The sequence below is a fragment of the Narcine bancroftii genome, chromosome 5, assembly GCF_036971445.1.
Source record: "Narcine bancroftii isolate sNarBan1 chromosome 5, sNarBan1.hap1, whole genome shotgun sequence".
NCBI lineage: Eukaryota > Metazoa > Chordata > Chondrichthyes > Torpediniformes > Narcinidae > Narcine > Narcine bancroftii.
Genome location: NC_091473.1, coordinates 207,668,327 through 207,695,352, shown reverse-complemented (window position 1 = coordinate 207,695,352; position 27,026 = coordinate 207,668,327). Strand labels below are relative to the sequence as shown.

Genomic DNA, 27,026 nt, shown 5'->3' with positions numbered 1-27,026 from the left:
CTTGCTGTGCCCCCGTCGGCCCTCCCTGCAATAGGAGGCGAGTGGTTGAAGGACGAGGGGATCGATCACAGAACAGGTCGGAGCCAAGCGCCGCGGATGGGACTGGAGTATCGGAACCAGGAGCACGAAGCGGCGGCCCCAGCCCCCTGGCCAGTGTGGATGGGAGGGGATCTGTGAGCCGGGACAGTGTCGGGACGGTTTAACTGAGGGGAGAGTGGGGTCGGAGACAGAGCGAGGGACGGAGGTTGTTGAACGGCGGTGTGTCACCGTGACTCTAGCTGGAGTGTCACGGTGGTAGGGAGCTGAGCAGAAACTGGTCCCGCCCGACAAATGAGCGTCTGCAGCGCAGTCTGTCTCCACGGATCCCGCATTGCTGCTTCCCAGGGTCACATCCCCGAAGCCTGACTGCGGCTGTTTGAGGAAATGTCCATTTGCGGGCAATTAAACACCCCAAAGCCGGCGACTGAGTTTCTCGCGGGGCGGGGGAGCCGGTGCCCGCAGACAGGAAAACTGCCCAAAATGCTGCTTTTATTCGCTCGTCAGGAAGAGACGAGGACGGAGTTGGTGACAGAGATTTGGGAAGCGGCTGCTCCTGGTCCGGACAGGGTTCATTCTGACACTTGGCTGAGATAACTGGAGGTGACGGCTCAGTGAAGTTACTGTATTGGGTGAGTCGGGAGACGGAGCAGTGTGCGCTCGACTACTGGGGGAAAGGAACCTCGCTGACAGTGACTTCAGGTAAGACCCTACTTCTCCATTCTACCCTTTCCCATTTGTATTTTATTAATTTGCCCTTTGAGCTGATTCACTGAGGCCAGTGAGATATTGAAGCAATTACTTGAATCTCCCCGAGACGGGCGGTTTCTCCAGTTACTGGAATCGGGGTTTCCTGTCGGCTGCTTTCGTGGTTATAACTGTTAGATAAGACCTGGCTGGGGAAAAGGTCTGCACATGTGTGATCCGGTTAAAGTCTGAATAACCCCAGGGTTCCAGTGAACCCGGTTGAGATGTGATTTTTCAGCTGAACAAATTTGCTTTCTCTTTTCTCTTGAATTGCAATATTTAGAGATGCTCGAGAACTCTAAGCATTTCAGTCCACATTATGTATTAACATGGCTCAGAGTTTAGAGTCAAAATGCCTAATTTTTCTGATGTTCTTTCCACTTCCTGAGATGAGGCCGAATCCAAACCGAGCTGCAAACCACATCCCCAGGTTATTCTTTTGGAAAATCCAGCACTGTGTTATCAAACCCACCTCCACCCCAGCACCCTGTTGTCCCATTCAGCTCCTGTCACCTCCACCCCAGCACCCTGCAGTTCCACCCAGCTCCTGTCACCTCCACTCCAGCACCCTGCTATCCAATGGGCTCCTCTACCCATTTCAGTCCAGCACTCTGCTGTCCCACCCAGCTCCACCCCCCTCTATCCTAACTCTATGCTGACCCACCCAGCACCTCTCCCATCTCCACCCCAGCACACTGCTGTACTTCCCACCTCCTGTCCCCTCTCCACCCCAGAACACTGGTGTCCCACCAAGCACTTCTCTCTCCATCCCAGCATCCTGCTAACCCACCCAGCACCTCTCACCTCTCCTCTCCAGCACCCTGCTGTCCAACCCAGCTCCTCCCCTCCATCTCAGCACCCCACTGTCCCACCCAGCTCCTCCCCTCCATCCCAGCACCTCTCCCCTCTCCACACCAGCACCCTGCTGTCCCACCCAGAAAATCTCCCCTCCACCCCATTATCCTGCTGTCCAATGGGCTCCTCTCCCCCATCCACTCCAACACCCTGCTGTCCCACCCAGCTCCTCCCCCTCTATCCTAGCACTATGCTGTCCCACCAAGCACTTCTCGCCTCTCCACCCCAGTATCTTGCTGACCCACCCAGCTCTTCTCGCCTCTCCACCCCAGCACCCTGCTGTCCCACCCAGCTCCTCCCTCTCCATCCCAGCACCCCGCTGCCCCACCCAGCTCCTCATCCTCCATCCCAGCACCTTGCTGTCCCACCAAGCACTTCTCCCCTCTCCATCCCAGCATCCTGCTGACCCACTCAGCTTCTAACCCTCTACACTTGACTCCCTGCTGACGATTTGATGTGTTTTCCAAGTTCACCTCCTGACCATCATTCAGAACACTGATCCCTATTAAATTGCACTTACAATCTGCAGATCTTGGGATGTAGAAGAACCTTGGATGTAAATCCCACTCACTGACATTGTGCCTCTCCACCAGAGACACTTGGCAGCTCTCCGATCCTCTGTGGGAAGGGACACAGAGATTATATTTTACATCAATGGCCTTTCATTAAAGTCCTTCAGTCAGATTTTTGACACCCAGCCTCTTTCATTTTTATTTTGACCCTTTTATTTGGTGAAAGTTCATTTGTGTTTTTCATTGATTTTCATATCCCCAAAACATCCCAAACTCTTCCCTAGCCCTTGAGGTGCAGACACATTGTACCCAACTTGTCTGCAGCTTGGTCCCACAAACGGAACCAGGAAAAAGTCCAGACGGTCTGCTTTAGTGATGTCGGGAGGGACCCGAGTTCCCAAAGTTCTCCTCCACTGGGGACTCCTCTGCTGAAGAATGACTCTGCTGTGGATGAATGGACAGACATTGATTGGCTGGAGGGCATCCAGATGATCCCAGTTCTTTGCTCCAGGAATCCCTGTATTACTAAAGGCTGACATCAATGAAGAGCAGTGAGGTTCCTCAGATCATCCTTTACTTGAATTACTGACTCCTTATGAAGCTGAGGCTCACCAGGATCAGACAGTGCTGGCAGTGAGTGGCAGTTCCAAAGGGAACCAACAGTGTGCAGCCACGTGCACTACAGTTAGTCCTGGACATGCACAGACCCACTGTACAGAGTTTACTGAGATGTAGTGGGCCATTCACCACACTTCTCCACATGGAGCTGGGCTTCCCAGGATTACAAGAGGGATTCCAACACTATGATTCCCTACCAAGTTTGGCCTGGTAAAGGCTCACAGTCCCCATTCATCTGGGAACTCTCGGTCGGCAGATCTGGGAAGATCATTTGTGATGAAGGACTTCGGGGTACATTTTGTGGTTTCAGTGAACTGTAGATCGCTTATTTTAAACAAAGTACCTTTTGTGGCAGAATTTACGTCAGTTTTTATGTTTCAGACATTTAAATTTGTTATGTTACATGACAGCTTTGCTAACCCAGGTTTGCTTTGTGTCAGGGTGTTCTTGGCCCAGAGACCCAGAAATGAAACCATAGGGTGTTGAGGTCTTGGTGCTCCTCACTGCAGGTCTCCAACATCCTGAGGCCCAGCCAGGTCCCACCTTTTCCTGTGTGGCAGGGTGGGGAGAGTCCCAATAGCAGGCCAGACCAGCGCCATTCAGCCCATTGAGTGTAGTTATGGTCCAGCTACCTCCTGTCCTGTGACACTTCACCACAACACAGGTCTGGGTTGTATAGGTACTGGGGAACCTTCTTTGTGGTTGCATCAAAATGGAGGCTCCAGGACAGATCCTCAGAGAAGCTGACACCTGGGAATCATGGCCATTGCTATCTGGTTGAATAATGTCTTTGAAGCAAGATATCAACACTGCTTTTTGTTCATTACCTTGACAAAGGGTTCAGGGCTGAAATGCTGGTTACCCTTTACTTCCCATCAGTGCTGAGTGACCTGCTGAGTTTCTCCTGCACCATTGTGCACTGCAGTTCAACATTTCACCTCCATCTACTGGAGGAAACTATTGTGAAGTAAATATTTTGTAATTTTATTTTCCACCTAATTGAAATCTTGGCCAAAGTTTGCTCACTATCCTTTCATTCGCAGAATATATCCAATAGAACATGAGGCATAACTTTTTTAAACAGAGGGTGGTGGCTGTATGGAATGGGCTGGCAGAAGAGGAAGTTGAGGCATGTTTTAAGAAAAATGTGGATTGATACATGGATAAATTTGGAGGGAAAGACATGAAAAGCAGGCAGGTGGGATGAGTGTGGGTCAGACATTCTGGTCAGTGCATGCAAGTAGGGCCAAAGGGACTGTTTCAACCCTCTCTGACTCTGTGACTCTATTTTGGTGGCCAAGACTAGTCTTGCCCACAACTCTGCTCCAGATAATTCTGACAATGGGCCAAAACAAAATCTCCTGCTATCAAATCTGTCATGGAGTCATAGCTCAGAAACCAACCCTTCAACCCAACTTGTCCATGTGCCTCCTTGTCTTTCCATGACCAGATCCTTGAAATCCCTCATTGTCCAAGGTTCCCTCCTCCTACCAGTTTTATCCTGCGTTTTAACAGGATCATGTTGGTCCTGAAGTCCACCTATCTCACATTTGGAATCCCACTTGCTGGATATCCCTTTATTTGTAAACAATCCATGGAGAGTGAGGAAAGAGGGGAAAAAGCAAGTGTTGTGGTTGCAGGGAGAGTGCTGTAAGGGGAGTGAAATGTGGAGATGAAAAGTGGCCAAGGGAGGTGCAAGGAAAACAGTCCCTTCAGAGCACTGAAATGGAAGGGAAGGGGAAGATGCACCTGGTGGTGGAAGCTCATTGAAGGTGGCAGAAATCACCAAGGTTGATCTGTTGAATGGAGAGGCTGGAGAAGTGGAAAATGTGGAGAAGAGGAGAGGGGGAGTTGGAGCAGATGTGGACGAAATAGAGGAGATGTCGTTTGTCACACACTGAACATTAAGAAATGATTCACAACTTTTCAAGCCATTGAGAAGATTAAAGTAATGAAAACCTAAGCACCCATTAATGCCCAGGAATTAGCTGAAGTAACCACATGATCATTGGTTGCACTTTTCCAGTCAAATGAGAACCAGATCTTTCAAGTAGATTCTGCCTCTTAACTTGTGCATTTCCTCTCTGGACACTGGGAGCTGTGTATTCCGTGAACCTTTCAACCTTCCAAGATTCCTGCATTTACTCAGGACTGGGCTAATGGATTTCCAAATTCCTTTCTTATCCATGTTAACATTCCCTCCTGCTTCATCAAGCTCCTCTGCCACTACATTTGGAAAACCTGTAAAGCAGGAACAAATTCACTGTGGGGTCAGTTCAATTGAATTTCAGAAGAAGAGTCCCCAGGTGCCACCATATCACACATTTCATATTGACGAGGTTCAGGTATTCAGGCCGGTGTAACTTCATTCCATGCAAAAACATTACCGGTGAAATGTTCTGATTTATACAATAACCTTCCTGCCAAATTCTTCCTTTTTTCTGTGAACAATATTCTGGTGCAAAACATTCACTGAGGATCATTCGTTGCATTTGAGGGAGAGATTTGGTGCAACTTTGATCAAAATCCCACACGTCAGACATTGGGTCACTGCCTCAGTACTGCAGGAGAGAGTCACCTTATATGCCATGCTTAAATCTCCTCTGTGGGATTTTTGAATATTAAATTTAGACATATAGCACGGTAACAAGTGTTTTCACCCCACGAGCCTGTCCCACCCAAATACACCCAATTGAACTACACACCCTGGTACAATTTGAATGGTTGGAGGAAACCCACACACACACAGGGAAAACGTACAAACTCCTTATAGACAGCGCCAGATTTGAACCCCAGTTGGTGGTGGTGTAACAGCGTTGTGCTACCACTACACTAACCGAGCTGCCTTTTGCTGTTCCTTGGATTATTCCATGCCTTTCTCCCTCAGAGACATATACTCTCTGTTGAGACATAAGTCGGGAAGCAATTTCTGTAACACGGTAAATGAATTTGGAAATGACATTGGATGTTTGCTTCATCTGTTGGTCATGCATTTATTGACAGGACTGTCTGTGAATTTATTTACTTTTCAGAGGTTGAGTCATTACCGTCAGTCTTCATCGCCCCTCCCTGCCACAGAGAATCTGACCAAGTGATCAGCCTCCTGTGTCTGGTCAAGGATTATCAGCCTGAGAGCATCATCCAGAAATGGTCCACTGCCAGTGGGGACATCACCAACGGAATCAAGAAATATCCAGCAGTGTTGGGGCAGAATGCAAAGTACACAATGAGCAGCTTGCTCCGAGTCCCTGCGGCGGATTGGAAAAGCAACAATATCTACTACTGCAAGGCAGGGTACAAGTCAACCGAGTTCGTGACAGCAAGCACAAAACCAATATTCGCTGAAAGTTAGTATGAGATTTGATTTGCTATTTGAAACTACATTACTGTCGAGAGATAAAACTAGAGCAGGAACCTTTGTCAAAAAATGTTCAAGGATGTCCATTCATTCCTTTACTCATTTCTTCCATTCCTACAAGCCAGTGCTGCTGTAGCGCACAAAAAAGGCAGAGAGAAATTAGGTGGAAATAGACGGAGAATGAGGCAGTTTCCTCCAGTCAATGAAACTGAATTTTGGTGGAATGTACAGGAAATAATCTGTGCTGAACAGCCTCCATTGTATCCACTCATTTATCTAATTTCAGAAGACTCTGCACCATCCCCACCACCTGGCCCAAGCATCACCCCCCAGATTAGCTCCTCCACACGGAACCAGACAGACATTAGTCACTGTTCCTGCAAAACTCACACTCCTTGTGAAGGGAACTGAAGAATCAACATCCCCCACTCACCTTTATCCATCACCTCTAAGATGTGAGCAAATCATTGCCATTAAAACCAAATAATTTCCTCTTGTCCATCTGTTCTTCTTTTTGATTGTCCTCAATATTGTGCTTCCCTAATGTCCTGTTCTACCCCATCTGCTCATATCCACAGGATCTGGAGTCAGCCATTCCACCAAACAATCAGATCACCAATAGTCTGCCCACACAGGCCACTTCCTCGTTCAACCCCCTCAACACTGCAGTGTGGGACATAATGCTGGGGAGGCCTGTGTTGTACACCTTGATCTCCCAATCACAGCTCTACCCAACATCTCACGATAGGATCCATCCTACGACAGGCCATCTGTAATGATCAGATTTGTAGAGTGGGCTGCTGTTGGGGCATTTGCAAATGGAGTTGGGGAATGGAGTCCACCTACACTGTGGCCAGTTATGCCATCAGTAATATTGCATTAACATTGCATTGTTTTACAGCTCAATCTCCAAAGCTCATGCCTCTTGTTCCATCCCCGGAGGTTCTCAGCAATCAAACAACTGCTATCCTAGGCTGTGTGATATCTGGATTCTCACCTGACAAGATTCAGGTGACCTGGAAAAAAGGCAAATCAGAGCAAGTGGGCACTCTTCTCCCTTCCATGAAAACTGATGGTGGATTTGAAACTGTTGCCTACCTGACCTTGTCTGTGGATGAATGGACCAGCGAACAAGAATATTCTTGTGAAGTGACCCATAAACCTTCCAGCTTCAGTGAGAAGATCGTCATGAGATATCAGGGGGGTGAGTGGTGTCTGAAGGAGAATTAATTTACTTACAGTATTCAACTAGCTGACCTCCACTCAATTCATGTCCCCGATGGGAGTCCTGTTGAGTGAGGTGTGATATTTATTCCCTCTACATTTCAATCCAACCCTTTCCGTCACTAATTTTAACCCAATCTGTTGTACAGCAAAAGTGAAAGTTTAAGTCTCCTGTGCACTTACTCCCACATAATTCTTGTGGTTACTGTGTGGAGTGAAAGGGAAATGGGACATCAAGCAAGATGTGTCCCAACCGATAGACCATGTGGAGAAGATCTCCACCTTCACTTTTCACTTTGCAGTCTCAGTTTCTGGAAAAATAGCTCCAGCCGAGTGAATGAATCTCCACAGTCTATCTCCACAGTATCCCAGGAATCTCCCTGGCACGTCATCCACTCACAAAGATGGATTATTATTCTGTTGGCCAACCCCTCAGAAACACTGGGATTAGAACTTGGGACAACAGGTCATCATTGGTTTTCATTATCTCATCCCTAAAAGATGGTGAATGCAGAGAATAGAGGTCGGGACTGTGTGGAGCTACTTCCTTTCTCAGTGCAGCCAGTAGAGGAGAGAATATCTAATGGTTAAATCTATGCATCTTCCATTTTCAGATAAAAACTGTCCCAGCTGTTCGACGTGTGTGCCGATATTCTTCCAGCAGACTAATGTCAATGTGACATTCTCTGATGGTACCACCCGACCGTATCATTGTTCACAAGGAAAGTGTCAAATAAAGTGATTGGCTGCATGTGGAATTCGTCAGTGAATTTTATTACAATCCATTTTCTGGATTCAAATCTATCCCACCATATCCACTGAGATCAAAGTGCAGCAGAGAACAAGGCATCAATTCAAGCTGCCCCATCCCCACTCCACACCTCACATGTACACTCATTCATTTGTGGACATTGCTGGTTCAGTGTGATTCAGATCCCAGCCCCACTTCCCTTCACCACCTTCTTTCCAGGTCAGCAAGAACCAGAAACTACATCTCAGCCAGTGGCTTGGGGAGGAGGTGCTGAAGATATACAGGGGTGAAATGTCACCTTGGCTCAGTTACAGAATGTGACAACCTGTAAGAAAAGGGGCCTGTGACAAATCAGTGAGACAAACCACAGGACCCCACCAGTGACCTGACCAAACTCACGCGCTTGGTGTGAAAGGGATGGACAGCAAACATTGGAAGCATTTTGTTCACTCACTTCCTGGACACTGAACTCAGTCCAAGAGAGAAACTCAGTGATCACAAGGAATGCCACTGAGGGGAGTGTGTGGGTGTAATCACCCAAAGGTTAATAGAATAATATCAGCACTTTGCAAAAAGGAAAGCTATCTTGACACTGTGAGGACTTATGAGGGGGAACTGCCTCTCACCAGAGATGGCTGAGCATTGGATTTTGTCATTGATATGGGATGGCACTGAACAACAAACAAACGTTCAACAACATCACTGTACTGATTAAACCAATATTCTGAAAGAAATAACCCTGACACCACACACCTCACTTTACAAACTTCAGACCACACACTGCGAGAAATCTTATCTGGACTAACACCAGGTACCTGTCATATGTTTTTAAATTGCTCAACACTTGTTAAAAGAAAGATGGGTTGAGCAAGAGATAACATCATATGTCATCAAATGAAATGTGTCCTGCCAGACAGGCACAGAGTTCATTATATCTGCTCTAAATACCATAGAGGAATTTACGCTGAATGTCGTGAAGGTTTCAACCCTGACACAAACATAATCACCCTCCTTGAAAAGTGTTTGAAAGCAAACACAGCCCTCGTGGACCAAAGTGACTGATTGTGTAAATGGTGAACTGCAGTTTAACTGATGTGACGATGGTGCTTGAGGAGACCAGTGGCTTTGCAGAAAACAGGAAACAAACGATTCTAAAATGAAACGGGGAAACTACATCTGTTCCAAAAATTTCCCAAAGTGCAGCATGAGGGAGATTTCTGTTATTCTCCAGATTTATGGTTTGCTCTGTTGTTGCTGGAGAGCAAGTTGTCCACATCTTTCTTTCAAATAGTTATTTTCAAATATTAAAACACCGCACCACTTCACTGGAGCACACTCACAGAAAACTGATTCAAACCCAGATGTCAGGTGCCCCCAAAGCTCCGTCACAGAGGAATCATATTCATTCACAATTTCATGTCCCTCATTGATCGCTCTTGAACTGAGGGTTTTGCTGGACCAGGGCTTGGCCATGTAACTGCAGGTCTGGAGTCACATGCAACCAGACCAGGTATAGATGACAGATTTCTTCTGGTGATGAACAACAGTGGACCAGATGGGTTTTATAACAGCACAAATACTTTATAATCCCCACCACCAAAGAGAGTGTTTTATTCCAGGATGCATTTATTAACTGAATACAAACTGAGGGAATCCCAGCCTCAGTCCAGAGAAAAGGATTCTCATTGATTCACAATGCTCAGTGGAGGTAACTCATTCCACAGGGGCTCCATGTGAAGAAGATATTGAATTGTCTCTGATGAGAAATATGCCCACTTCCCTCTCTTCTGGCTTCCCACAAACCTGTGACTGGCTTTGCAGCATCAAAATGTTGTTCAGCCTCTCACCTCCCATCGAGTCCCTGCTCTGAACCTTGTGGTCACAGTTGTGGGGAAGGCGATTAAACCCATTTGGCAGGTCCTTTATACTGAGTTTATTTTCCCAGCCAACATTTGCAGCACACCTTTCCACCCTTGCGAGTTTCTGTTACCTTGTTTCCAGTTCACTGCCACAATGCACTTGGATCTGCTTTGACTTTCCATCACAAAGAGAAAAGTTTCCACTACAATTCTGACATCTCCTCTTTCTGATCCACAGAATTGTTTGTCTCAATTCAAAATCCCTCCATTCAAGAGATATGGATCAACAAAACAGCTACTCTGGTGTGCACAGTCATCTCTGCTGATCCGAAGAAAGTCCACATCTCCTGGGAGGTGAACGGAGAGGATAAAAGTGATGCAGCTGTGACCCAACAGCCCAGAAGGAAAGGGTTCCAAAACACAATAATCAGCCGACTCCAGACCAGCGTGGAGGAGTGGTCCAGCGGGATGGAGTACATGTGTTCTGCCCAAGATCATTTATCCTCACCAGTCTCAGCATGGACAAAAAGCACCAAAGGTGGGTAAGAAATCACTGATTAAATAACAAACATCAGTGATGATGTGAGAAAGAGTCCAATGTTTTCTTTGTTCTTCTGTTCCAGTTGAGACAAAACCTCCTGTGGCCAGACTGCTGCCTCCACCATACGAAGAGGCTAAGCATAGGAATGTGGCTACCCTCGAGTGTGTGGTCTCGGGATTCTACCCAGACCACATTGATGTCACCTGGAAGAAAGGTCACTCCCTGATCTCCTCCAACACCAGCAGGACACAGACTGCTCTGGAGCAGGATGGGACTTTCAGTGCCAGCCACTTCCTGACGGTGAGTTCACAGGAGTGGAAGACAGGCTCAATCTTCAGCTGCACGGTGTCTCATCCCTCCTCCAACACCAGCATCACAAAGGAAGCGAGGAACCTCCAAGGTAAGGTCCCGACCCACTCCATTGTTGACATTGTTTGCTTTTTGCTATAAACTGTGCCAGACAGAAACATGGTGCAGACCTGTTATGGTTTGATGACTGAACGGATCCTCCAGAATCTTGGCCAGAGAAATAATTGCTTTCATAACTTGAGCACAATACAAACTATTTCACTGGCCAGGTGCCCTGGAGATCCCGGATATCCCTCTTCCAAATGGTCTCTCCTTCTGTCTTTGAATGTAATCTGGGCCTCTGGTCATGGCCTCAGCCGTGACTGAATCTGCATCAGGACAGCACTCTGCTCCAGCATGGGAAGAGTTAGCCTGGGCAATGTGGAAGCCTCTGCAGGACGGCTTGAACACAAAACGTTCTGAGAAAGCAGCAAGAGATTTCAGTTACACTTCATGGAGGCCAAATGCATTTTAACAGTTGTAATAAAGATCAACTATTTCTGATGCTGCTTGAATTTTAAAAATGTCAAGGAAAATTGCTGGAATATTTCTGAATTAAAATATTAGCTCTGCTTCCCTCTGCACAGGTGCAGCCTGAATTGTTTGGAATTTTCTGTTTTTGTTTTAATAAGTGGCTGGGAACAGCTTAAGTGTCCTTGAAACTGTCCAACTTACATCAGAGACAAATTTGTTCATTGATATTCCTGACAAGGGTTTACCCTGTCTGCTCAATTGGGGAAATCTCATTCCTCCATCAATGTAGATAAGTCTCGACTGATCTGATGCGACCAACGAATGATTTGCTGGAGATGAATATGAAATGTTGGTCTCACCAGTGATGCCCTATCCTTTGGGGAATGGTGAAATTGTAGCAACTGGTTTACAGCGTGTATTGAAGAATGAGAAAATGATCAGACATAGTCCAGTTGAAGTTCAGTAAAAGTCTTTTACTCAAACAGTCACGCGCAGATTTTGAAAACACCGTACGTTCCAAATAATATCATGACATCACTCGGAACCTCTTGAGCTGGTTCGATTAAGCCTCCAGTGAGCCTCTACAAAATAATAATTATGACATTTCTCCCAGCTGACTGTTCAGATACCAGCCCCTCAGTCACTTTAAGAAAACCTTCCTTCGAAGAGATCTGGATGAACAGGACGGCGACCATTCTATGTGAGGTGGTCCATGGTGATTTAGAGGGATTCAGGGTAACCTGGCAAGTGGATGGAAGTGAGAGAAAAGATGGGGTGAGAACTCAGGGTCCAAATAGGAACGGAGGTGAAGACATAATTATCAGCAGACTGACGGTGCCCGCTGCGGAGTGGGAGATAGGAACTGAGTACTCGTGCGTGGTGGAGGACAAGAGTTTGCCAACACCGGAGAAGAGGTCCATTAAGAAGGCCACAGGTACGTGAAGAGAGAGCTTGGTGTGATTCTGATCTAAGCAAGTAGAGGAATGATAATAAATACTGAGGTTTTGTCATTTACATTGTGTAATGTACAGAAGCAAAGCATATGTCACCATTCAGCAGTGTGGTTGTCTCAGGGAAAATTAGAGAGTAGAAGTAGGCCATTCAACCCTTCATTGCTGCTTAGCCATTCAATATGATCAAAGCAGATTATTCAAATTGCGCCCCCTATTCCTGACTTCTCTCCATGCCCCTTGAACTTTTACCCTTGGAACAATATCCAGCTCATCTTTGGATATATTTACTCACTGGGCTTCAACTGCTCTTTGTGGCAGAGAATTCCCTAGGTTCACCATTCTCCTTTCTATCATTCCTCCTCTCACACCATCTTCAGCTTGTCACCCTTGTTCCTGGATTCTGCCGCCATCAGGAACATTCTTCCAGTATCGATTCTGTCCAATCAGTTCAGAATGTTATAGTTTCCATGAGACTCCCCACATTCTTCTTTGCCTTGGAGAAGGTCTTCTCATGTTGGTCAGAGAATATTAAGGAGCAAAGGAAGACTGAAGCCTCCAGAGAAAACCAGTAAGACCCCAAATCACCACAGCAGCCTCATCCAAAACCAAACTCAGCTGCGGGGTGAGTTCCTGTGATGATGTCGAGGGAGAAGGATCTGCAGCTTTCAAACCCTGAGGGAGAGACTGAGTCAAGGCAGTGGGTGGAAGGGCAGGGAGGCTGAGGCACAGACTGAAGTTCAGCAGATCATTGAAGCAGAGGGGGAGATGGACCAAACAGCACAGGATGAGTCAAGTCCATGGTCTGACCCACTTTCTGTGGAGTCTCTGTGATCAGTGGCTTCCACTGATTAAACGAAACAGACAAACCTCTCTGGAAGCTTTAAAATGTGTCCGAGTCAAGGCTTCCACCCTGCACATCCCAACAATGAGTAGAAAGGGAAAAGGCTCCAGTGTCAGGTAAAGTGAAATCCCTCAAGATGTAGAAGTTGCCCATGTTGGTTTGAAAGCACAATGTGTGGGTTCAGCACAGAATTATTGAAAGATGCAACCTAACTGAGGTTCGTTCTGTTCCCAGGTGGAGTTGTGACTTCTCCTCACATCTTCCTCCTCCCCCCTTCATCAGAAGAGTTAGAGGGCGATCAGTCTGCAACCCTGATGTGCCTAGTCAAGAAGTTCTCTCCTGCAGACATCTACGTGGCCTGGATGGCCAACGACATCCTTCTGAAGACTGGCTACGTGAACCAGCCAGTGACCGAGGACCCCAGAAGTGGCTGGAACATGATGACCAGTCAGTTGAAGGTTTCTCCAGAGGAGTGGGATCATGGCACCACTTTCTCCTGCGTGGTGGGACATGAGTCGCTCACAACTAATCTGTTCAGAAGCATCAATAAATCTCACAGCAAACCCACCTCGGTCAATGTCTCACTTGTTCTCACTGATAGTTTTACCTCTTGTGCATAATACCTCACGATTCAATGGTTTTGTTAGTTTGATGAAAATTAACTGTCCAAGAAGATCATTTTACTTTCTATCATGATTAAGATCTGGACATTTCTGAACCATTGAGAACAAAATGAGACTCGAGGATTACATTAGCCACAAATTTCTCAGCATCTGTATGGCTTTACAGACATTGATCAGATTGAAACATGATCTGGGATCTCAAGATGTGTCAAATCAATGGATGTGTTCATGTATCATTTGGAAGTTCAATAAATGTAACTTGAAAATGTCATGATTCTGCGTGTGCTTTGCTGATGGGCTTTGAGAGGCAGGAAATGAATGATGTGGGATGTGCTGTGTGGAAAATGCACATTTTGGGAGAAATTGGTGTCTTTGGATCGATGATGTGCAAAACCTTCCATCATTGGGTAGCCTTGCACCATACCTGGACCCGCCGGAGACTAATGGACAGGGATGGATTGTGATTATGAGTCGATAACTCCATTATCATTGTGTCATGTGACTGTCAGGGTGACAGAATGTGAGCTGACAGATCATCGACTTTCCCAGTCCAATTGTCACAATGTTCTTGAAGCAAGACTTCACATAACCAATCGAATACGGTTGGATCTTCTGTATTTAATTGTTAGTTTAGTGATAAATATTGGCTCAGGGTCCTGGGGAACGCTCTTATTTTCTTCTTTTGGGCTCGTCATGAGATTATTGAGATTTATCTGAAAAAGCCCCTCTGTGCAAAGCCTAATTCTAGATAGAGGTTAGAATCCATCACCTTCAGTCCAAGAGGTGCCATTGCTAACCACTGAGCCACACGTGACAACTGTGTCCAACAGGGGTCCTCATTGTTTGAGGAATCCATGGCTGATGCTCACCATGTGTATAAATGTGAAATAAAATAAAGGGACTCTTCAATGTCAGGACCTGTTAACATAGAACATCGAACAATTCCACACAGTACAGGTCCTTCAGCTCTCAATGTTGTGCCGACTCATGTATTCCTTCCAAAAAAAAGTTCTAAACCCTCCTTACCCCAGAACCTTCTATTTTCCTTTCATCCATGTCCTTGCCTTGAGAGTCTTTTAAATGTCCCTAATGTTTCAGTCTCTACCACCATCCCTGGCAAGGTGTTCCAGACATCCACAACTCTCTGTGTAAAAAACACTTGCCCTTTATGTCTCCCCTAAACTTCCCTCCCTTAATTTTGTACATATGTCCTCTGGGGTTTCCTGATCCTGTCCTGGGAAATGGGTGCTAGCTTTCCACCCAATCTCTGCCTCTCATAATTTTGTAGACCTCTATCAATTCTCCTCTCATCCTTCTACACCCCAAAGTCAAAAGTCCCAGCTCTGCTAACCTTGCCTCAAGAGAATTGTTTTCCAAACCAGAAAGCTGTTCCATTCCAATGGCACAGTTAAACTCACTGAAAGGAAAAGTACCTCTGAAACCCAGCAAGGAATTGAGGGCTTTGGGTAACTGGCACAGTAGTGGAGTTGAGGTCAAAGTGGATCAGCCATGTTCAGGTTGACTGGCTGGGTGGACGTGAAGTGCTTGGTAGTTTACTCTTGCTCCTTTTTTCCATTGTTCTTCTCAGGAGAATGGAGATGGAGACGGAGAAAATTGCAAACAGAAGCAAAAATTGAAGTGGGAAGAAAATTGACTGAGAGAGAAATAGCGTGTGGAAGAATCAAAGAGGGAAAATAGAATGTGAGAGTAAAGCAGGATGAGGCTCACAGAGGGGGAACCTTCCCATGATTCACTGGGTTTATTCCCACTCTATGAGACCTCACTCCTCATTGTTATCCAGCACTAATCTTTTGTAGGTCTCATCATAACTTAGGAACATCAATGAACTTATTAAAGAGGCAATTAAAGTATCTGAGACAGGAATTTATTGAGAGGAGTTTTCTGAGGCGTTTGCAAATGTTTCTCATGAGAAACTGTTTGCCACATGTTGCAGCCTGAAGTCTGAGTGGCAGAAGGACAGGAGAAAGACTGAAGACACGATGGGTGGGAACTGAACCCAGCAGGAGATGATGATGTGCAGTGTCCTGTAATGACCTCAGTTGCTTCCGTAACCAATCATGGACATATTCATGACATGGCTGAAAGGATATAAAGGGTTACCAGCAGCAGAAGGTGATGGCATTGTAAGCCACGTGGACAAAACACACACACACACACACACACACACACACACACACACACACACAAATTTCGATAGGTGATCGTGTACAGGTATTTTCAGTTTTGTTCCCTTCTCTTCATTGTTGTGTATTTATTATAAAAAACAATAAAAATGATTGAAAGAGAGGGAGGAGCAATCCCCAGTCACACTCCCCCTATTCCTTGCCCATTTATTTGTGAACAATGTTGGCTCACTGTCACTCAGCCCACTGACCCACTGCAGGACCAGATCATTTTTCTGGTCAGACTCCTGTTGGGAACTGGAAGCCCTCCTTCTCATCCAGAGCCTGACGGGCAGGAGATAATGCGGGTGGATGGGGGAGGGTGGCGAACCCTTTCACAAACCTGAACCTGCGGCAGGTTGGTGAGACTGAACACAGGGATCCAACTGGTTCTCTGTCTCCTCCTGTGCGTTTGGTTGAAACACTTGGCAGCAAAAGCAACAACTGTGTCATTTTCATTCCAATCAGTGAATTCAGTCAAGTGCAGAAATTGGCAAAGTGTTTGTTTAAATTCTGCCAAAAGGTGAATATAATTAGCCATTGGAATAGGATCAGCATTCTCTAACAATAAGGGGAATAGTCCCAACACTGCCAGGCTTTCTGATGGTGACCTTACCTGGGGCACTGGACACTGTGACTGTGTCTCGGTGTCACGACTGCAGGACAGGGCTGAACACCTTGCAATTCTTCATATCAGGGCACTGCTGATTGAAGCCACATTCTCAAATCATTGGCCAAACTGACTAATCTCTAATTACAGTGGGTAACAGTCCTCTATTTCTACAATAAATTTTGAAAGAAATTGACTTTGAAGTTGTTCAGGTTAATTTGGAAAGAAACAGAACTGTACTTATTTCGTGCTGAAAAAAGGGTTCTGAGAAGCAGCTCCTCTGCAGTGAAAATCGGCTCACTTGGAGTCAAAGATGTTGTTCCCTGTGTGACAGAATATATAGATAGTTTTTGGGAGATAAATTGGGAAAGGTTTGTTTGAGTAGGTCACATACAAACACTTTAAAACAGATCTTATTTAAAATACTGGAGCTCTGCCATTTGCTAGACATGTCAGGGCCAACAGTCTTTGCAAGAGATTCAGAGAGTGCCCAAGAGACTTGACGAATGGATTGTTGTTTACAAAAATGCAACAAATGAAAGATCTTGTCGGTCGCCTTCTGTCTGGAAGAGAACTTACTGGTCTAAGTGGGTCATGTGGTTTTGCAAGCAGAGAGAGTAAAACAGACTTTCTCTCAGAAAGAGAGAGAGACAAAGATTACTTCTCCAGTATTACACCCAGCAACAGCAGCTGGGACTGGAACAGGACAAGCTTGCAAGCTTGTGGAAAACCCCATGTGAAAGATGGGTTGTAAGTGCTTGATTTAGCCTGGTCAAAGCCCTTGTGGTTCATACAAGAGGAGAGGACTGGCTCTCTAATGTTCCACTTGCAAGAAGAGAAAGGAAAAGGCACTCTGTGGTGACCTGAAAGAAAGACGTTATCATTTGGAGAACCCTGAAGGGGGCAAGTTTTGTCAGAGAGACAGTGAGGTGGCTGGGCATCTGGAGAAACCTGAAGGGGGTGTAGCCCATCGAATGACTCAAAGACTTGTTGACTTTATTAACAAGGCTTTTATTAACAAAAGACTGGAGCGTAGTACATTGAGGTCGACCAGTCCAGACTGACCTGGGTCTGGTTAGGAGCAGCCCTTTATGACCTGCCAGTAGACGTGGCTCCGGCTCTCAGCCAATCACTATTACTATATGTAAATATATACATTGGTGATAGTATCCTGTATTATCATATTCACCCCTTCTTGAGGAACTGACCTCGGAGTGAATAAAAGAAAAAGTGGAAAGTATATCATGCAGTGTTCACGGGCTGTAACAGTCGGGAGGCCTGATTGTTCACATGATCACCGGGATCGGGGTAGCTGGCAGAATATCATTGCTGGAGACCCCGGGTGTGGGTGCAGTTTCGCCTAGTACACAGACGTCGTTGGCTGAGGACTGGTCCAATCTGCTGCCGTTGTCATCTGCGAGGTGCTGCTGGTCCCACTGTCCCTGCATGTAACCTAGGGGAGGATTGAATGGAGGTTGGGGTTGGAACGTGACAATGTTAGACCTGGCTTGGGTCAGGTCCCTTATCCAAACCGTGTCCTCCCGCCCTTCCGGGTACTCGATATAGGCATAGTGCGGGTTCACATGTTACAGCGTTACCTGGTGGACTAGAGGGTTGTTTTCGAGTAGCGGACATGAGTTCTCAGCAGGACAGGTTCAGGGACCGTCAGCCATGCTGGTGCAGTTGTTCCCGGTTCCGACTTCCGCGGGAACGAGAATATACATTCGTGCGGAGTAGCGTTGGTGGTAGTGCAAAACAGGGACCTGATGGAGTGTAGGGCATTTGGGAGGACATTCTGCCTTTGGACCAGAGGGAAAGCGTGACTGCTTTCCAGACGGTGGCATTCTCCCATTCGACCTGTCCATTACTATGTGGGTTGCAGCTCGTGGTCCTGCTCGATGCTCCAGGAGGTACTGCCTCAGCTCCGCACTCATAAACGCGGACCCCCCAGTCACTATGGATGTAACTGGAGTACCCGAAAATGGCGAAGATGCTGTGGAATGCATTTATGACTGAAGAGGCAATCACGTCTGGGCAGGGAATAGCGAACAGGAAGCAGGAGAACTCATGTATCACTGTGAGAATGTAGGTGTTACGGTTCATCGACAGTAGGGGCCCTTTGAAGTCCACTCTGAGATGTTCGAAGATCTGGGTGGTTTGAATGACCTGGGTCTTCTCGGGCCAGAAGAAATTGGGCTTGCACTCAGTGCATACTGGGCAGGCTCGGGTCATGGAGTAGATCCCCTCGACCATATAAGGCAGGTTGTGGGCCTTTACAAAGTGGGCAGACCTGGTGACCTCTGGGAGACAGAGCTCCTCGTGGATCTATTCAGCCTGTCCAGTTGTACACTGGCACATGTCCCATGGGAAAGGACGTCAGCGGGTCATTGAGTTTGCCAGGCCTGTGCTGAATGTCGTAGTTGAAGATAGAGAGTTTGATTCTCCATCTGGGAATCTTGTCATGTTTGATCTTACTCCGCTGCTGCCACTAAATATAAATGAGACTGCGCGTTGGTCGGTCAGGAGTGTAAAGCGCCTGCCAGCGAGGTAGTATCTCCAACAACATACGACCTCTCTGCTGGCCTGGGCCTCTTGCTCAACAGATTAGTGTTGGCTTTCTGGGCCTGCAGGGTCCTAGAAAAGAAGGTGACAGGCTTATCGGCCTAGTTTAAGGTGGCTGCCAATGCAAAGTCAGACGCATTGGTCTCCACCTGGAAGGATATGTCTACTGCGAACAGAGTGACCACGGTGATATCCGACTTGATGCGGTCAAAAGACAGTCTGGCTTCCGCTGACAAGGGGAAGGAGGTGGACTTAATTAGGCCGTGCCTTGTCAGGGTACTGTGGGACTCATTGAGCATAATAAGAAAAAAAAACCCAGGCAGCATTTGAGTACCTTCTGGGTTTGGGGAGGTAGAAGGTCCATGAGCCTTGATTTGAGTCAACAAGTCTTCGAGTCATTTGACGCGCTACGATTTTATTGACAAAAGACTGGAGCGTAGTACATTGAGGTCGACCAGTCCAGAGCAGCCCTTTATGACCTGCCAGTAGGTGTGGCTCCGGCTCTCAGCCAATCACTTTCTGTAAAAATATAGAAAAATATACATTGGTGATTGTATCCTGTACTGTCACAGGGGATAAGTTTCATCAGCGAGACACTGAGGTGGCTGGTGTCCATCGTACAACAAATGTCTCTCTGAAAACCGACAAGAACCTCACCTTTCAAGCACCAAAGCCTGGTGAACTTCATAAATGTTAAATTCTGTGCACAGTATAAGAATTGCCTGCAATCAGTGAACTTGGAGGAATGAGAAGTGAGATTGGACTGAGAACCAGAGAACTTACACACACATTACATACACGTGCGCTTAGAATTAGAAGGGGGTTAAGTTAGGTTAAGTAAGTCAATAGCGATAAGTTAAAGTTTTCTTCTATTTTCATGTTTCAAAATAATTAAAAGCAAGGTTTGTTTAAGTAACCATTTCTCTTGGTGAATATCTATTGCGATTGAAAGTGCAGCGCTGGCCATCTGAAAGGGAAAGCTGCAAGGGAGGTGCCTCGGAGCACACTCTGGCTCCTGTCCCTTCGGGCTGTCAGGGTTGGGGCGGCAGGCTGTCAGAGGTGGGGTGGTCTACAGGGTTTGGGGTGGGCAGCGCAGACTGTCAGCGCTGGGGTGGCCGGCGTGGGCTGTTGCCATACTGATCCCACTTATGAGGGACAGATTAACTTGTTGCTTTCCAATGCAGACACCGAGCACCAAATGTTTGTTGAGAATCTGCCGACAGCCAAGTCAAACCTTCAGTGCTCTGAGAGGAATCAGACCGGCAGAGAGTTTGAACTAGCAGAGGCATTAGGAAAAATATATGGTACAGAAGAATTTACACATGAACCAGTTAGCAAAAGACATCACGGTGGCAAATAAAAACCCAGCTAGTTTATCAAAGAGAAATGCAAACACTAAATATAATGAATATCTAAAACAAAGAACAGGACAGCACAGAAATAGCCCATTTGGCCACAATGTGTGCACCAAACATTACCGTCCAATTAAACTAGCCCCATGTCGGTCCCCAGACTGATCCCACTGCTCTGCTCTCTCCCCATAGCCACATGTTGGTCCCCACACTGATCCCACTGCTCTGCCCACACCGGCCGCCCCACAGTGTTGGGACTGATTAAGGGCTGTGGGGAGAGCACTCAAGGTTTGGCGTGGCTGTGGGCAGATTATCAACAAACATTTGGTGTTCGGTGGCTGCATTGGAAAGCAACAAATTAATCTGTCCCACATAAGTGGGATCAGTATAGGGACAGCCCATACTGGCAGGCCCAACCACTACAGCCCGCACCGGCCAATCCAACCACTAAAGCCCGCGCCGTCCTCCCCAACCACTACAGCCCTACAACCCCTACAGCCCGCGTTGGTCATCTCAACCCTGACTGACCGCGCCGGTCACCTCAACCCTGACTGACCGTGCTGGCTGCCCCAGCACTGACAGCCCATGCCCACTGCCCCTGCCCTGACGTCCTGTGCCAGCGGGCAGGGCAGCAGCGAGGGGAGCTGTCAAGCGCTCACCAGCATATTGTCATCCCCTCAGCATTCGCTTTCAGGCGGCTGCATTCAGGTGCCGGGGGTCCTCAGTACTCCGGCGACTATCCCTCCTGGAGGAGGGTTACAAAGTTTGCCTCACATCCACCTCCTGTGCTTTCAAGTGGCCTCCTGACAGACACATATGGGCATAATATGTGGCTTTACATAGGGGGATTTTGGCAACCTAAAAGTTCCTTTAGTCTCCAGTATGAGTCTTATTGTGATGGGGCAATGAATAACCATCAAGTAGCTGATTTAAATTTCAAATTTAAATTTAGAGATTTTTCTTTGGCTTGGCTTCGCGGACGAAGATTTATGGAGGGGGTAAAAAGTCCACGTCAGCTGCAGGCTCGTTTGTGGCTGACAAGTCCGATGCGGGACAGGCAGACAGGATTGCAGCGGTTGCAAGGGAAAATTGGTTGGTTGGGGTTGGGTGTTGGGTTTTTCCTCCTTTGCCTTTTGTCAGTGAGGTGGGCTCTGCGGTCTTCTTCAAAGGAGGTTGCTGCCCGCCAAACTGTGAGGCGCCAAGATGCACGGTTTGAGGCATTATCAGCCCACTGGCGGTGGTCAATGTGGCAGGCACCAAGAGATTTCTTTAGGCAGTCCTTGTACCTTTTCTTTGGTGCACCTCTGTCACGATGGCCAGTGGAGAGCTCGCCATATAACACGATCTTGGGAAGGCGATGGTCCTCCATTCTGGAGACGTGACCCATCCAGCGCAGCTGGATCTTCAGCAGCGTGGACTCGATGCTGTCGACCTCTGCCATCTCGAGTACTTCGACGTTAGGGGTGTAAGCGCTCCAATGGATGTTGAGGATGGAGCGGAGACAACGCTGGTGAAAGCGTTCTAGGAGCCATAGGTGGTGCCGGTAGAGGACCCATGATTCGGAGCCGAACAGGAGTGTGGGTATGACAACGGCTCTGTATACGCTTATCTTTGTGAGGTTTTTCAGTTGGTTGTTTTTCCAGACTCTTTTGTGTAGTCTTCCAAAGGCGCTATTTGCCTTGGCGAGTCTGTTGTCTATCTCATTGTCGATCCTTGCATCTGATGAAATGGTGCAGCCGAGATAGGTAAACTGGTTGACCGTTTTGAGTTTTGTGTGCCCGATGGAGATGTGGGGGGGCTGGTAGTCATGGTGGGGAGCTGGCTGATGGAGGACCTCAGTTTTCTTCAGGCTGACTTCCAGGCCAAACATTTTGGCAGTTTCCGCAAAGCAGGACGTCAAGCGCTGAAGAGCTGGCTCTGAATGGGCAACTAAAGCGGCATCATCTGCAAAGAGTAGTTCACGGACAAGTTTCTCTTGTGTCTTGGTGTGAGCTTGCAGGCGCCTCAGATTGAAGAGACTGCCATCCGTGCGGTACCGGATGTAAACAGCGTCTTCATTGTTGGGGTCTTTCATGGCTTGGTTCAGCATCATGCTGAAGAAGATTTAAAAGAGGGTTGGTGCGAGAACACAGCCTTGCTTCACGCCATTGTTAATGGAGAAGGGTTCAGAGAGCTCATTGCTGTATCTGACCCGACCTTGTTGGTTTTCGTGCAGTTGGATAATCATGTTGAGGAACTTTGGGGGACAACCGATGCGCTCTAGTATTTGCCAAAGCCCTTTCCTGCTCACGGTGTCGAAGGCTTTGGTGAGGTCAACAAAGGTGATGTAGAGTCCTTTGTTTTGTTCTCTGCACTTTTCTTGGAGCTGTCTGAGGGCAAAGACCATGTCAGTGGTTCCTCTGTTTGCGCGAAAGCCGCACTGTGATCCTGGGAGAATATTCTCGGCGACACTAGGTATTATTCTATTTAGTAGAATCCTAGCGAAGATTTTGCCTGCAATGGAGAGCAACGTGATTCCCCTGTAGTTTGAGCAGTCTGATTTCTCGCCTTTGTTTTTGTACAGGGTGATGATGGTGGCATCACGAAGATCCTGAGGCAGTTTACCTTGGTCCCAACAAAGCTTGAAAAACTCATGCAGTTTGGCATGCAGAGTTTTGCCGCCAGCCTTCCAGACTTCTGGGGGGATTCCATCCATACCTGCTGCTTTGCCACTTTTCAGTTGTTCGATTGCCTTATATGTCTCATCCAGGGTGGGAACCTCATCCAGCTCTTGCCTTAGGGGCTGTTGAGGGAGCTGGAGCAGGGCGGAATCTTGGACTGAGCGGTTGGCACTGAAAAGAGATTGGAAGTGTTCTGACCATCGGTTGAGGATGGAGATCTTGTCGCTGAGGAGGACTTTGCCGTCTGAGCTGCGCAGCGGGCTTTGGACTTGGGGTGAGGGGCCGTACACAGCCTTTAGAGCCTCGTAGAAACACCCGAAGTCGCCAATGTCCGCGCTGAGCTGTGTTCGTTTGGCGAGGCTAGTCCACCACTCATTTTGGATCTCCCGGAGTTTGCGCTGAAGATGGCTGCATGCGCGACGGAAGGCTTGTTTCTTCTCTGGACAGGACGGCTTTGTAAGGTGAGACTGGTGGGCAGCTCGCTTCTTTGCCAGCAGCTCCTGGATTTCCTGGCTGTTTTCGTCAAACCAGTCCTTGTTTTTCCTGGAGGAGAAGCCCAGTACCTCTTCAGTGGATTGCAGTATGGTAGTCTTCAACTGATCCCAGAGGGTTTCAGGGGACGGGTCCGTGAGGCGGGTTGCAACGTCGAGCTTTGCTTTGAGGTTTGCCTGGAAGTTTCCTCTCGCTTCGTCTGACTGCAGGTTTCCAACATTGAACCTCTTTCTGGGGGCTTTATTGTTCCTGGGCTTTGGCTTGAAGTGAAGGTTGAGCTTGCAGCGAACCAGCCGGTGGTCAGTGTGGCATTCCGCGCTAGGCATGACCCTGGTGTGGAGCACATCTTGTTTGTCACTTTCTCGCACCAGGATGTAGTCCAGGAGGTGCCAGTGTTTGGATCGGGGATGCATCCAGGTGGTCTTAAGGCTGTCCCTCTGCTGAAAAAGGGTGTTTGTAATGACAAGTCGCTGTTCTGCGCAGAGCTCCAACAGGAGGCGCCCATTGTCGTTGCACTTGCCGACGCCATGCTTGCCCAGGATTCCTGGCCAGGTTTCTGAGTCTTTGCCGACACGAGCGTTGAAGTCGCCCAGGATGACAACCTTGTCGGCTGTAGGGGTACGTTGGATGAGGTTGCGCAGGTCGGTGTAGAACTTGTTCTTTTCTGCTGGTTCCGCCTGGAGGGTTGGAGCATAGACACTGATGAGGGTGATGTGACGCTTGTTTTGAAGTGGGAGTCGCATGGACATGATTCGGTCCGAGAGGCCTGTCGGAAGGTTTTCGAGTTTGGAGGCAATGAAGCTCTTGACCATGAAGCCTACACCAGATAGGCGTCGTTCATCCAAAGGCTTGCCAGACCAGTAGAGTGTGTAGCCCGCGCCGCGTTCTCGGAGGCTGCCTACATCTGCCAGGCGGACTTCACTGAGAGCGGCTATGTCGATGTCAAGTCTGAGGAGTTCATGTGCAATGAGGGCAGACCGACGTTCAGGTCGGTGGCTGTCAGCCTTGTCTAGCATGGTTCTGATGTTCCAGCATGCTAGCCTGAGTTTGTGAGCATCTTTTGAGGGGGAGGACGTGGAGGGGGAGGACGTGGAGGGGGAGGACGTGGACCTGTCCTCGGGCCTGCGCAAAGGAGCTTTTAGGTGGAGTGCAGTGCGCGCAGTACTGGCCCCACCCTTTACACCCATGGTTCGTGTGCCGTGGCCAAGCAAGCTGGGACGTGGCAGCGAGGTCCTTGGGTCGTAGGTTTTATATCGGAGTGGCCTTCTCCTATGCAGGTTTCTTACCCGGGCTGGAGGGGCCTGCCTCCCCTCCTAGGTCGGTCCATACTGCCCGGACCGGGGCCGAGGCCGCCGCCTGCAAATTTAGAGATACAGCGCGATAAAAGGCCCTTTCAGCACCTGGACCTGTGCTGCTTGACTACACCCAATTGACCTACAATCTTTGGTACTTTTTTAAACTGTGGAAGGAAACCAGAGCACTGGGATGAAACCCACGCAGATACAGGGAGAACATACAAACTCCTTTTAGACCACGCGGGTTTTGAACCCTGGTCCCAATCTCTGCAGCTGTCAGAGCGTTACGCTAACTGTGCAACCCTGAAGTTCTTTGAGGATGTAATGAAAGCAATGGATCAAAGAGAATAGGTGGATGTTGGGGACTTGGGCTTCAAGAAGGCATTCAATAATGTGCCACAAAAAAGACACCCAGAGGATAAGGATGCTTGAAATTGGGGCATAAGATATTAGGATGCATAGAGGATTGGTTTCCCAAAAGAAAACAGAAGATTCAGATAAATGGGTGTTATCTATTGGCAGTTTGCAACAGGGGTTGATACTGGGCCCATGATATGCAAGAATAATTTAAGTAAGGGACCGAGTGCTCTGTATCAAAGCCTGTTGATGACACAAAATTGAGATATAGAGGCACACAGCACAGAAACAGGCCATTTCGGTCACAAGCCCTTGGCACCCAATTTACCCCCAATGAACCTACATCCCTGGTACATTTCAAAGAGTGGGTAGAAACTGGAGCCTCAGGAAAAAACCATGCAGACATGAGCAGAACTTGCAAACTCCTTACAGACAGCCCAGGATTTTAACCCCGGTCTCAATCGCTGGCACTCTAAAGGCAATGCGCTAACTGCTACGCTAACCATGTCGCCCATATGTACAGGAGAAAATTGTGGAAAGGATGCAGAGTCTGAAGAGAGAGAGAGACTAGTCAATGAGTGGAGAAGGGTCTGTCAGGTGGGACAAAGTTGTAAAATCTGAGGTCATTCACAGTGGAAGAAAATAATAGATCAGGTTATTTTTTTTAATGGTGAATATTTACCTTATGCTCTGATCCAGAGGGAGTTGGCAGTGATTGTGAATGAATCACAAAGGTTAATTTGCAGCTGCAAGAGGTAATGAAGAAGGGAAATGGGATGATGCGGGCCTTCACTTCCGGAGGGACTGAATTGAAGAGAGGTAGGATCTGCTGTAGCTGAACAGGGTTCAGGTGAAGCTGCACCTGGAGTTTGAGTCTCTGTATATGAAAAAGACTATACTGGATTGGAAGCGGTGGTTCATCAGGTTGATTCCATCAAAGAAAGGTTCAGCCTGTAAGGGGAGATTGAGTTGCTGGGACTATACTCACTGGAATTAAGAAGAATGAGAGGGGATCTTACAGAAAGGTAAAATTATGAAAGGGATTGATCAGATGTGGCAGGAAATTTATTTCCTCTAGTAGGGGGAGCCTAACCTCAACGTTCGGGGTAGTCAATTAAGATATAAGTGTGGATTAACTCCTTTTCTTTTAATATTCTATTTATAATTTTCTGAATTGAACAGTTATTGAGTTCAAGTTTTCTCGATCCCTTTCACACCGCCCCCACACCCCCCCCCCCACCCTGCTATACCCTCTCCACATTTAACACTTAACCAACCACAGTTACACACAACAATCAAGATGTTCACAACAAAGGTATGTGTTTGTCACGTCGTGGCAGCCACTGAGGATTAACTCCTTTTTGCAGAGAGAATTGTGTTCACTGGAATTAAGAAAAATGAGAGGGGATCTTTTCGAAATGTGCAAAATTGTCAAAGGGATAGATAACAGTGGCAGGAAAGTTTTTCTTCTGGGAGGTGAAATTCGAACAGGGAACATATCATGAAGACTTGGGGGAATTGAAGAGAGAGAGATGATGAGGATCTGCTTTTCAGAGAGTGTAGCAAATCTGTGGAATTCCCTGTCCAAGGAAGATGTGGAGACCTACTCATTAGATATATTCTTTTTATGTTATTTTTATTGTTTTATCAGAAAAACAAAACAAATGTATAATAAATTGATCGCATGAGACTATTACACATTAAAGATTATAGCACATATTATGACAATAATATAAGCATATAACAATTTACAGTACGGAAACAGGCCATATTGG

General features: G+C 47.3%; 2 protein-coding genes and 1 long non-coding RNA gene across 15 annotated transcripts in view; 2 read left to right on the top strand and 1 right to left on the bottom strand.

Annotated features, from left to right (window-relative positions):
* Positions 1-27,026, bottom strand: part of LOC138764652 (uncharacterized) — a 230,124-nt gene that overhangs the window by 180,458 nt on the left and 22,640 nt on the right. For 9 of the 13 annotated variants that reach the window (XR_011358251.1, XR_011358247.1, XR_011358249.1 and 6 more), the window contains one exon: positions 2,159-2,256. The gene's annotated coding sequence lies outside the window, so the exon portion shown is untranslated. Of the gene's footprint in view, positions 1-2,158; positions 2,257-13,576; positions 15,840-17,520; positions 17,987-19,429; positions 19,615-27,026 lie in introns of those variants that run through there. The other 4 variants (XR_011358252.1, XR_011358250.1, XR_011358259.1 and 1 more) reach the window with 3 other exon arrangements.
* The window catches only part of LOC138765494 (immunoglobulin mu heavy chain-like), a 39,144-nt gene that overhangs the window by 650 nt on the left and 11,468 nt on the right, over positions 1-27,026 (top strand). Inside the window, exons 3-8 of the mRNA XM_069942523.1 lie at positions 35-173; positions 618-738; positions 5,801-6,115; positions 7,028-7,330; positions 10,199-10,498; positions 10,584-10,901. Coding sequence (XP_069798624.1) covers positions 35-173; positions 618-738; positions 5,801-6,115; positions 7,028-7,330; positions 10,199-10,498; positions 10,584-10,901 — 1,496 coding nt within the window. The remainder of the gene's footprint in view (positions 1-34; positions 174-617; positions 739-5,800; positions 6,116-7,027; positions 7,331-10,198; positions 10,499-10,583; positions 10,902-27,026) is intronic.
* Positions 746-5,727, top strand: LOC138764656 (uncharacterized). Its single transcript, XR_011358267.1, has 2 exons — positions 746-1,213; positions 2,168-5,727. It is a non-coding gene; the product is annotated as an uncharacterized lncRNA (long non-coding RNA).